Source organism: Seriola aureovittata, chromosome 17 (genome assembly GCF_021018895.1).
Source record: "Seriola aureovittata isolate HTS-2021-v1 ecotype China chromosome 17, ASM2101889v1, whole genome shotgun sequence".
Classification (NCBI taxonomy): domain Eukaryota; kingdom Metazoa; phylum Chordata; class Actinopteri; order Carangiformes; family Carangidae; genus Seriola; species Seriola aureovittata.
The window spans coordinates 11,297,727-11,309,676 of record NC_079380.1 but is presented as its reverse complement, the minus strand read 5'-3'; the positions used below and the strand labels follow the sequence as shown (position 1 = coordinate 11,309,676).

At 42.0% G+C, this 11,950-nt stretch overlaps 2 protein-coding genes across 4 annotated transcripts; one reads left to right on the top strand and one right to left on the bottom strand.

Annotated features, from left to right (window-relative positions):
* Positions 1 to 68: 68 nt before the first annotated feature.
* On the top strand, positions 69 to 5,963 carry slc27a1a (solute carrier family 27 member 1a). The gene is made up of 13 exons (XM_056400507.1): positions 69 to 187; positions 756 to 923; positions 1,010 to 1,404; positions 2,054 to 2,221; positions 2,850 to 2,919; positions 3,013 to 3,104; positions 3,194 to 3,303; positions 3,427 to 3,636; positions 3,718 to 3,844; positions 3,951 to 4,088; positions 4,362 to 4,526; positions 4,646 to 4,792; positions 4,902 to 5,963. Exons 2-13 carry the CDS (start codon positions 757 to 759, stop codon positions 5,057 to 5,059), a joined length of 1,947 nt encoding a protein of 648 aa, XP_056256482.1. The 5' UTR covers positions 69 to 187; position 756; the 3' UTR covers positions 5,060 to 5,963.
* trim35-13 (tripartite motif containing 35-13) lies at positions 5,283 to 11,137 on the bottom strand. Of its 3 annotated transcripts, XM_056400512.1 has the most exons (7): positions 10,762 to 11,132; positions 8,504 to 8,709; positions 7,448 to 7,543; positions 7,129 to 7,359; positions 6,994 to 7,016; positions 6,770 to 6,888; positions 5,283 to 6,678 (listed from the first exon to the last, which is right to left on the bottom strand). In XM_056400512.1, exons 2-7 carry the CDS (start codon positions 8,609 to 8,611, stop codon positions 6,140 to 6,142), a joined length of 1,116 nt encoding a protein of 371 aa, XP_056256487.1. In that variant the 5' UTR covers positions 8,612 to 8,709; positions 10,762 to 11,132; the 3' UTR covers positions 5,283 to 6,139. The 3 variants fall into 3 exon arrangements, with proteins under 3 accessions (XP_056256487.1, XP_056256486.1, XP_056256485.1); XM_056400511.1 differs by lacking the exon at positions 8,504 to 8,709 and having other exon boundaries at positions 10,762 to 11,137; XM_056400510.1 differs by lacking the exon at positions 10,762 to 11,132 and having other exon boundaries at positions 8,504 to 9,867.
* Between the last annotated feature and the right edge of the window lie 813 nt (positions 11,138 to 11,950).

Here is an 11,950-nt window from a genome sequence, read left to right as displayed (position 1 = left end):
GTGGAGGCTCACTCCCGGGATGGGCGGTGCTTCTTTGGCAGGGACTCTGTTCAATATGGAGTACAGAAAATAGCCTGGTCCACACTGCACTTCCCTGCTCTCTGTCAGATTTCGACCATTCCTGCCTGTCGAGCACAAATTATGAACTCTCCCCCCCTTCAGATGCCAGCCTATAGGACTCGCTCATGTACGTTTGATATATTTCCGAATATAGTGTGAACGTAAAACTGTTTACTACTTCACAACAATTAGCGATTAGCAGCGAACTGTAAAACTGTTGTAACTCTTCAAAACTAAAATCGTTACAGCGTAAATATCCTCGACGTTTCCGGGGGACGATTTCGATACTCGATAGTTTCTGCGAAAGTAACAGAGTGACAAGTTGTGCTGGCCGGAGGGGTTAGCGGGTGAAAGGTGATATCGCTTAAGTCTATTGATTCGTAGGTAAGTTGTATGCGATACATGACTATAGAGCAAGTTAGCGGTGCTAATCTGTGTAACCTGCAATGGCGTCTGTTTATGTGCACTGCTTAAATGTGAACTGATTGATAAGGGATAACTCTGGTAATAACTTAATCCCTGCTCAGGGTTTTTATAGAGTTGTTAGCCGTGGGTTACCTAATAAATATTTCTTGTATGTATTTGTGTGTACAAACCTGTAGTTATTTAACCTAATGAGAGAAAGCCCTGTAGGCTTCAACTGACGTCCACTCCTTCCTATAAAACCTGTCTTTCTTCTTTGTCTCCATGACAAGAATGCACAATGCAGCTAGTGTCTCAGCCTCTCTGGGGTCTATGGGACTTTTGCATCTCTTCGGGGTGTCCTGGTCCTGGAGTCTGGCAGCAGGCCTTGGGGTATATCTGGGCACAAGAAGCTGGAAATACTTCTACATTGCAGCGCGTACTGCCAAGAGAGACCTCAAGTAAGTTGAATAATGTCCAAATAAAGCTGTGATGCTTGTGGCTCTTCATCCTCACTTACCTCTTTTCTCCTCATCCTCCTCACCAGTGGCCTGTATGTGCTGTTGAGAGTGAAGCTGGCTTTGTGGCGTTACATGCGCAATGGGAGCAACATTCCTTCCATCTTCGCTCAGACAGTAAAACTTCATCCAAACAAACCAGCACTTATCTATGAAGCTACAGGGGAAACATGGACCTTCAGGCAGCTGGACGAGCTGTCCAACGCAGTGGCCCATTGGGCAAGAGGTCAGGGATGGGTTTCCGGGGATGTGGTGGCTCTCTTCATGGAAAGCAGGCCGTTACAGGTGGCACTATGGCTGGGCTTGGCCAAGGTTGGGGTGGAAGCTGCGCTCATCAACTTCAACCTCCGCCATGATTCCCTCCTGCACTGTATCGGGGTGTCAGGGTCACGGGCTGTTGTATTCGGAGCTGAGCTTGCTGATGGTAAGACTGTTTAACGGCAGGAGTATTTATGTTTTTTGTATAAATTCTATATCAGTGGCAGGGTTCATCCCACCACTTATTCATCACATTAATTAAAAAGCCAGACGGCTGCATCGCTATCGCTAAGTGAAATATTGATTGACCTCAGCAACAAATCAAATGTTTTGTCTCTTACATCATGTGAGGCGGTCAACATTTCTTCATGTGGTGTCACACTGTTAATCTTCAGTCTGTGTATGGAACATAAACTGTGATAATTACTTTGTCTCCGACATGTCATGTGGTCAGAACATGCTGTTTGTGGCCACATCACCAGTAAAACGCCTTCTGTTTCTTTTTCGTGAAGACAGTTAACAGTTGCTTCACTTTGTTTGTCTGTGTCTTCGTGGTCTGTGGTCACTGTATCTATTAAAGTGTAGCATTTGTATTTAACAGTTTTAAAGTTGCTGTGGTATGGCTACAGAGATGAAATGAAACTCTAATTACTTTGACCTCATACAAAAAGGATCATTTATCGAGGTACCATTGTTACAGCTCATATTTAATTTCACTCACAACATTAGATATGTATTTACAGAATATTCTTATGCAAGCTACAACGCTTGCACTGACCTGACTGATGTTCTCTCTTCTGATCTCCCTCTGTCAGCCATGTTGGAGGTCAGTTCCTCCATCACCCAGTCCATGGTACGGTTTTGTACAGGAGACCTTAGTGCAGAACAACTGGCCTCTCTGGGTGCTCAGCCTCTTGACCCAATTTTAGCCACTGCATCGAGACATTCCCCTTCACCTTGTGTTCCCCCTAAAGGCATGAACGGTGAGATCCTTCTCCTCCACTGAACTCAACTTTGGCTCTATTTGAGACTTAATCTGTATGTTAATGAGTAGTTTCCTTTTACATAACCCTCTTCAGACTTTTCCTTACACTGTGTTTGGTTGATAACCTCTATTATTTATTTATTTATGTTTTTTGCTCTATTCTGAATTCTCAAAGGATATGCCCCAGAGCGATTCATTTTTCTCGCTTTGCTATCTAGTTTCTGAACTGAAATTGCTTCCCAGTAATTATTTAACTCAAGCTTGATGAGGTGAATACTTTGTTTTGCAGAACTTCAAGAGATATTAGTCATTTTGAATTCAAGACAGATATTGACATTTTTCTCTAGACAGCAAAAGCTGTCTGGAGTAGATATTACTGTCTTAATAACAAACCATATCCCCATACAATAGTCAATCTGTCTTAGATTAATGGACCTACAAGTCAGCATTAAAGGTGTGAGTCTGAGATATACCCTTCATAACAAACTAGAAGGCTGTTTTCCCCAGGAAAACAAAAGGCTGAATGAAAACGAGGCACTAATGGCATTCTAGCAGTGAATGAAATGCTGTGAAGACACTTATTTACAGTGTGCAAATGTAATACTCTGTTGCATTGTGTTCTGCAGACCGCCTGTTTTATATTTACACCTCTGGCACCACAGGACTTCCCAAGGCTGCCATTGTGGTTCACAGTCGGTACGTTTTCTTGAACAATCACTCACACAAAAAGCATCACCCTCCAGAGTTGTAATGGTAAATGTCTGTGAATCTCTTCTGTTTCCATGACAGTTACTACAGAATCGCTGCTTTTGGGTACTTTGCTTTTCGCATGCGCCCTGATGACATCATCTATGACTGCCTGCCTCTCTATCACTCAGCGGGTGTGTGACAGTACATTCCAGCTCTGGTTCAATACAGTTTTCCCCTTTAGGTTTGCATAACTGAGGTGTGAGCTTTCTCTTCTTGCCAGGGAATATCATGGGAGTTGGGCAGTGTCTGATTCACGGCCTCACTGTAGTAGTGAAGAAGAAATTCTCTGCCAGCCGTTTCTGGGAAGATTGTATTAAGTACAACTGCAGTGTAAGAGCTTATGCTTGGAAAATATTGAGAAGCGCTGTATTTTATGAGATCAATAACTATAAAACATTCAACAACATGTTGAACTAGTACTGCTGCAAATAAAAGACTGCTTTCCCTTCGTAGGTGGTGCAGTATATCGGGGAAATCTGCCGCTACCTCCTGTCTCAGCCTGTGCGGCCGTCGGAAAAGGGCCACAAAGTTCGGCTGGCGGTGGGAAATGGGTTGCGCCCCAGTGTGTGGGAGGCCTTCACAGAACGCTTTGGGGTGGGGCAGATTGGCGAGTTCTATGGAGCCACTGAGTGCAACTGCAGTATTGCAAACATGGATGGCAAGGTCCGCAATCCACCGTGTTACTTGTGTCTCCACTGATAAAATGTGCATCAGATAACAGTTTAACTCATTCTGTTCTGCCAGGTGGGAGCCTGTGGATTCAACAGTCGCATTCTCCCCAATGTGTACCCCATCCGTTTGGTGAGGGTCGACGAGGACAGCATGGAGCTCATTCGCGACAGCCGGGGCCTCTGTGTACCTTGCCGCCCAGGTAACTAATACATATACAATTAATGACTTTGCTCGAGGTAGTATGGGATTGTTAACTTTTTGAATGTCTGAAAGCACTCTTATTAAATTCCTCCATGTCATTGCAGGGGAGCCAGGGCTTCTGGTAGGTCGTATCAACCAGCAGGACCCGTTACGGCGATTCGATGGCTACGCTAATCAGGATGCAACAAGGAAGAAGATAGCTCACAATGTCTTTAAGAAAAATGATTCTGCATATTTATCAGGTGGCTAATCCTTTATATTCCTTCATATGCGTGTTTGTGCTCCAGTTACATTTCAATAACATTGCATCTTAACAGTCAACACAGTTTGCTTTAAGCTCACACAAAAGTTCAAAATGAAGATATTTATAGCTCCTTAAACTTGAAAGTTGAAACCCTGAGAATTAAAGGCAGTGTTCCTTTGTCAGTGCTAGTTAGAGGTAATGGTTTATGATTATTTAGCCATACTAGACTAGACATGGAGGTTTTTTTTTTTTTTCCATCTGTCTACTCTAGGTGATGTGCTGGTGATGGATGACCTGGGCTACATGTACTTCAGAGACCGCGGTGGAGACACGTTCCGCTGGCGAGGAGAAAATGTGTCCACCACCGAGGTGGAGGGCATACTCAGCAGTCTCCTGGGTCAGACTGATGTGGCAGTGTATGGCGTGGCAGTGCCAGGTGATACTCAGTGCTTTTAGCATCATGTTGGGAGCATAATTGTTGTTTCCCTTTTAATGCATATTGCTTTTGACAGTACTCATGATTTGACAAGCGTTTCTCTCCGTGTCTCATACCAGGTGTGGAAGGTAAGGCAGGCATGGCTGCTATTGCAGACACTACAGGGACTTTTGACTGCAATGATTTCTTGCAGAAAGTCCAGCAAGCGCTTCCGCCATATGCTCGCCCCGTGTTTCTGCGAATCTCCCCACACGTAGACACCACAGGTAAGCTGTCCTAATATCCCTCAGTTCATAAAAATGTGAACCATCACTGATGATTTCAAGTCAGTAAATATAATCTATATGTTTTTTTTATCTACACATTCCTGCATAGGTACATTTAAAATCCAGAAAACCAGGCTGCAGAGGGAGGGATACGACCCACGTCTCACAGCCGACCAGATCTACTTTTTGAACACTAGAGCCGCACGTTATGAGGCCGTAGATGAGGAGCTATACAATGCTATAGCGGAGGGAAGAATGTCTCTATGACATGGAGGCCATAGCAAGGCAGTCATGGTGCCTCGGTGGAACAGGTGCTATAGAGAGAGAGGATAAAACGCATGTGCTGGTTTTGGGATCAGTAAGTCTCGGTGCACCGCCTGCCCAGATTTTAAACGTTCAGGGAACAGAGTTGAGAGGACTACTTACATAGACAGAGTACTGTTGCAGATGATGTTTTAACACTGTATGAGTAACACACCAGGACATAGTGTGAGGGCATTTATTCCCTTTAATAACCTCTTTTTAATTATTAAATGAACACCTCAAAAAGCCTTTGCGCATCACCGAACATAAAGAGGGCATCTCCCACGACCAATCTGAAATAGGAGCATGTTAAAATATTGTGGTTAGGACAGCACGGGTGATATCAAGTCAAATGTCGTTACAGGGTATTTTACCCATATATGAAATATGCTGCAAGATTAATTCTGTGTAGGATTAAGCAATACTTGAGTGTGAAGCTATGGAGTTGCTGCCATGTGTTTGGATGAGACTGAAAGGCCAGACTTGAACATGCTGCACACGTGGCTACTAAATCAAACACTAACCATAGAGTCTTACAGCATTGGAAAAATAATCTCACATGTCATATTTGAACCTCTGAACAACACTGGCACGGGTTTGCAAATACACATTCTGTATGTGCCTTATGCGAAAACTTCACATCTGTGTTTCATTTTTTTTTTTATGCTCTTCATGGAAAGGAGCTCAAAATCACAATAGTGATTGTGTGCCATTCAAAGTTGAGGCACACATAGTCACAGTCATTTTATGTAATAAATCTTATCAGTGTAGTAATATATGGGTGTTAAAGATTGTAAAGCTATTTACAGTTTCAAATCTTCCAGACTACATTTGTTTTGTTGTAACTCAAATTAAATATTTTAAAACATGTCTGTGTTTGCGTCAGTCATTCATTAAAAAAAAAAAAGAAATTTAGAGGTCCATTTTCAACTTTCGAGGCAATGAAGTCCTGTTAGTTGAAAATGTCAAATCTTTATAAGCTTATGCTGCCCTTGCTGTCTTTCATTGGATTTTTATACGATGATAATTTGAGTCAAATGTGAATTAATGGTCTGTTGACAATGATATCCTTGCAGGCAGGATTTTCATTGGATGCTCTTTGCAGGCAGTGCAAAAGTAGGGAAAAGCTCTGGGTGTGATGACATCCATGAAGGTGTAGAGAGGTGTTCTCTCTCCAGGGTCATAAAAGGTCACCTTGCCTCGGTCCATGTCTAAAACCACTCTTATCACTTCCGGCGTCTTGGTCATATTCAGTGGCTCCCATGGTGCCGTGCAGGCCTTGTGCTCTCCGTTGCGAAACCTAATAGTCCAGAACCCCTCTGCTGGTGTCAGCACGTGCTTTCCTTTCCTGTTGATGGACTCGCTGGCTATTCCCACCACCCAGTAGGTGTTGTCTTTAACCTCCACATCCCAGCTGTGGCGTCCAGAGGTGTAGCCCTCAGCAGCCAGCATCTCGGCACTGATGTCAAAGCGTTCTGGGTTGTCCGGCAGCTTGAAATTCTGGGAAGCGGTCTGCACCACCGTAAGATCCTCTGAGAGGATGAAACAGCTCGCTGCTGTGTTGGGATCCAGAATCACAGGATCTCAAGAGAGGAAAGAAAAGTAGAAGTTACTAATATGGCAGGAAAAGAACTGAACAATAACACATGACTAAATATTGTTTGAGGAACTCACGATATCTAACTATTCTCTTCATCTTCTCCCACACTTTATATTTCAGAGAGCCCAAGTGCTTGGCAACATCAATCAGAGCACCAGAAATCATCTCTGGATCAAGGGAAGTACGCCAGGTTCTGAGGAGATACTTTAGTGGTTAGATGTTGACAATTGTGTCTGTAAAGCTCAGTTATTCTAAAAAATAAGTTTGACTGGATGCTAGGTGTGGCAGTAACCCTTACCTCTTTATTGTTTCCTTGTAATTCTGGAAACAAAAATGAAGAGAACAACCTTCACCAAGTGATGTGCATATGCATGTAAAACAATATCTGGGTAAGGTTTGTTGTAGAAATTGTCTATAGCAACAGCATATCTACCTTAAGAAATGGGACATCATTAGATTTCATCTCCTGTTCTACTAATCTGATCGTGTTGGAGAGAGATGTCATTTCACTGTCCATGTCCTCAATCGTCTGGTTAATCATCAGATTCTTCTGTTCCTCCTCGGCCTTTAAAGTGGAAAGCCTGGCAGCCTCCTGCTCTTTCAGGAAATGGTGAAGGGCTTTAAACTCTTCTTTGATCTGTGTTTCAGTATGTTCAACTTGGTTCTGGAAAGACAAATGACTGATGGGTAATCACCGTCTCCACACCTAGGCTCTCAAAAGTAACATTTGGTACTGATGGGAGTGACTGTACCTTAACATGTTCTGTCATTTCCTCACAGACCATTCTGGCCTTCTTGTACAGTTGCAATTTCTCTTTCAAAGGCAGCAGTGCATTCTTCAGTTCCTCCTACAAAGTCAATGACAGCGCACGACACTTAAAAAACAAGGTCACTCTGGCAGGTGGCCAAGCTGTCGGCACAATGCGGGGCTTTCAGCTGCCACATACTCTTCCATGGCAGCATTCCCTGTATGTAATGTAAAGCTGTACAATACAGCAGCATCAAATTAAAGGGACAAATCTATGGAGAATGCCCTAGTAACAGCTCTCATGCAGCTTAGAGTCCAGGTAGGGGCACAATATGGCAACCAGTAAACTGATTTGAGATTAATATTCAAGGTTTCCCCGGTCCCAAGAGAAGGCCAAGGAGGGCAAGAGTAGAATGAATGTAGCATCACAGAAACCTTGTGGGAGTCGAGTTTCAGTCCTCTCGAGACCCCCAGCAGCAACGGGAAACCAAAAATATAAATCTATTATTAGAATGTTAATGAACTCTGCCCAACACCTTCGCACATGTCAGCATATCAGGTTTAGGGAAGCACAAAGGTAGTAAGTAAATCAAAATCAACGGAAAAACACAATAAAAGAATGTGTTTTCTAAATGGTGGTAAGCTTTAAATTAAAATTATGTCCAGCTACAATCTGGCACATCTTCTATCCATGCAATGATAGAGAGCCACTGAGATTTCATTTATTAATTTGCAAATTGATCAGTCAAGCTAATCAGTTATGATTGTCAATCATCTTCCCATTTTAACCGTGAAGGCTGACCCCCACACTATTGTTGACCTTAGGTAGTAGTCTTTGAAGACATGCTTCAAATTCAGCAGTGTGACAGACACATTCAATAAACATTTCTTCATCATTCATTCCAGAGGCGATCATCAGGAGGGAAACGGACGGAAGAGTTCTTGCTGATGCAAGGTTTCGCAAGTAGCTGATATTGAAGATATGCAGCTTACACAATGAAAAAGTGCCACCTATGTGAAATATATGAGGTGACCAACACTGTGACTTTAATATGCCTACCTTACAGTCATGAGCACCTTCCCCGATGGGATAGAGCCTGTGTCCGATGTGTGCAGCTGCCTTCCCACACACACCACAGATGGGTTCCAGGTCCTCCAAACAGAACATTGTGAGCTTTTCTCCGTGTTCTTGACATGCCTCCGGGTCATTTCTGCCTCTGCTTTCCTTGAAGGATTCACAGGCTCTCTCCAGCACGCTGCTCACCACTATTTGATCCATGGATGACCGGCGCCAACACAGAGGACAGAAGTGTGAATCCCCACTGCCTTGCGTCTCCCAGCTGTCTTTTAGACAGGCTTTACAAAATCTATGTTTGCAAGTGAGCACCACTGGCTTGCTCAGAATATGTCCACAAATTGGACAGGAAAGGTCATCTTCAAGATGAACACGTCTGGTTGCCATTCTTCTTCACGGGGGCTTTGATGACAAGGCGGGATCCAAGGCCCCTCCCATGTCTCCGTAAGGCTATCTCATCTTAACCTCAGAAATAAGTGTTAATACCCTTAGCTCCCGAAGGCATATCCAATGTTATGCTGTGCTGCGTTGAGCATGCACATTGCGGGTTCTCAAATAAACACCACACCTCAGAATAAAGCAAATCAGCTTTCCATTTAAGAGACTGTATCTGTACATCTCTAGCACAACACAAGCATGACAGTAGGTGACAGTGAGTAGGGTGACAGTGGATTATTCACACTCAAGACGGCCTTTTGATTGGCGTTATACGATGATCACCTCCGAGTTATTTGAGAAGGTGAAACAATCCGTCAAAGTGTAATGAGGGGTTTACAGAGAAACAATGTTCAAAATAAGAGTCCGGGTTGGAGATATAAATAGACAGAAGTAACCGATTTGGACTGAAGTTATGTGAGTAAAGAAATATCCTCCTGCTGACCACTGGAACATTTTTTTCACGGTCAAGTTTAGCTTTGGGCAACAGATTTTTAAGAACTGACACAAGGTTATTTTTAAAATACCTGAGTCAAACCCCCTTCTGGTATAAAAACACTGAACACAGCTCACATTACTCACCCAGCACACCACTGACTGTCTTCAAGAGCAAACAGAGGGTGATGATTCATTTGTTAATTTCAAAAGTATTTAACAGTTAGATAACCTTATTTGTATTGCAATCCAGCACTATATTGTGGGAGTTACATTACAAGAATCAATGTTGCACCAAAAATAGGCCAAGAGCATAGATAGTGATATAAAAGCCTGGGGAATATGATCCTACCACAAGAAAACACTATGTAGACCTGTGCAGCTTTAACTCTAGTGTATAATACACTTTATGTGTGCTCTTCAATCTCACACAGGCTCTGTTAGGCTTCACAGCCAGCTTTAAATCATGCATATATGAGGGTAATCACAATCTGCTGTATAAGTTAGTTTATAGTTACCTTAGAAATGATTATGCTGCAATTTAAAAGTTTTAAGAGAGTAATACAGCCAGATGTGATGTATTTTCGTGTCTACAGTCCATTATGATTTCCTCGAACATATCACAGTGCAGCATGACTATGTAAACATCACAGAATTCCTTTTTAGGCGAAGAGGCAAGTAAGAGTAATTTAGTCATTCATTGAACACATTCTGTGTAATTTAGCAAGTGGAAATCACTCCTAAGCAATCCCTAACCAAATAAGTGATTATGATTTGCATCCGTGCCAGCGTCAGGGCAGCAGTTCAGAGCAGTTGATGGTAACAGCCAAAAGCAGTTAACAACAGTGACACACACACACACACACACTGAGAGAGAGAGAGAGAGAGAGAGAGAGAGAGAGAGAGAGAGAGAGAGAGAGAGAGAGAGATATCCCATCCCACCCTGCCTCAATTCAAAGGCAGTTTTTTGTGCTTTCTTTAATTCCTCATTTTCCATAAAGTCATTTAAAGTTCTGAGATAAAAGAATGAATGAAACAAAATTTAATGGCACTTTTAAGCTGTGAAATCTTCATATAAATCACGTGTTGAGTGGCAGATTAACTGAAAATTGTTTCTAAATGGATGAGGTGAAATAAGCAAACACAGAGATAATGAGGAGCTGACAGTCAAATTTCTACAGCGCATAGATTACTGAGCCCACAGGGAGGAGCAGGGAGTCCTCATGAAGTTGTTTTCTGGGTTTAACATTCAATAATTCTTCATATTAAAGTATATCATACACCCTTGATCTACATATACATGATAAAGACCCACTTTTAAACAAAAAAAAAAAAATACATTAAACCATTTAAGCTATTTTAATTCAGCTTACCTTACAATCCTTGAATGCCTCCCTTATAGGATACACTTTGTGATTCATATGCAGCCCTGATCTGTGGCACATAGAGCAGACAGGATCCAGATCAGCTACACAGAGGAGAAACAGTCTGTCTCCATGTGCCTCACATGATTTATGTGGAAGTCCAGGGCTCTTTTTAAAGCAGAGAGGACACTCTTTAGTATCATGTTGTATCCAGAACTGCTCCAAACAAGAGTTACAGAAGCTTCGACCACAGCCGATGCAGCAGAGGACTTCTGGAACCAGGAAGATTTCCCCACACACCGTGCAGCAGGAATCGTCCACACTCTGACATGAGATGTCAACCTCCATCTGTGAAATTCAACGCAGCACTGATGGGTCTCTACCCGGCAGTAAGACCTATATTCCTCATGCATGTACAGTATGTACTATGGGTGATCAGCTGCTAAAGTCCTGCAGCGACTGAGAGAGGGTGACAGACCCAGCGCCTCTAGTTTCACATTAAATCAACATGCACATTAAATCAACATTGACATTAACTGCGGTAGATCGGTGTCATTTGGAGCAATGAGCTCTACAACATTCATTCATATCAAGGTGTGTAATCTTATAATATTATTTCATTTATATGTCTAAAACTTATATTTCTTCTTCTGGTTCTATGTCCTTGCATATAAAGACAAGTTTTCAGTCCTTTAACTTCAATTTCTTTGTCTCCAAATGGTGTAAAAACAGTAACAGTTGCTTTTGATTTGTATATATTTATGTAATTGTCAGTACAGTTAATAGTATTAATAATTAAGTATTTACTGTAGTTATTCAGTATTAAGGACAAAAAAGCATTTAAACCAAGATTAAATTTTACTATTTATTAAAAAAAGACCAACACTAAATGCAATTTTTAATATGCTTCAATAGAGTCTATTCTGTATAACATAATCCTAATCACAGCGGAAACCTACATTAAATAAGTTAAATGAATATATTTAGAAAATTAGAAGTGAAATTGATAGAATAGTCTACATTTCCAGCTTGGTGTACAATGAGCCTAATTACTATAATAAATTGAGAGCAAAATATTGACTAGACTGTTTTCAAAAGGCTGCTGGTTGTGCAAGATGTAACACAGACAAGAAAAAGGTCATTAGTAGTAGCATGAATGTTTCTGCTGCTTTTTTCTCTCCTCTCCTCATACACTTAA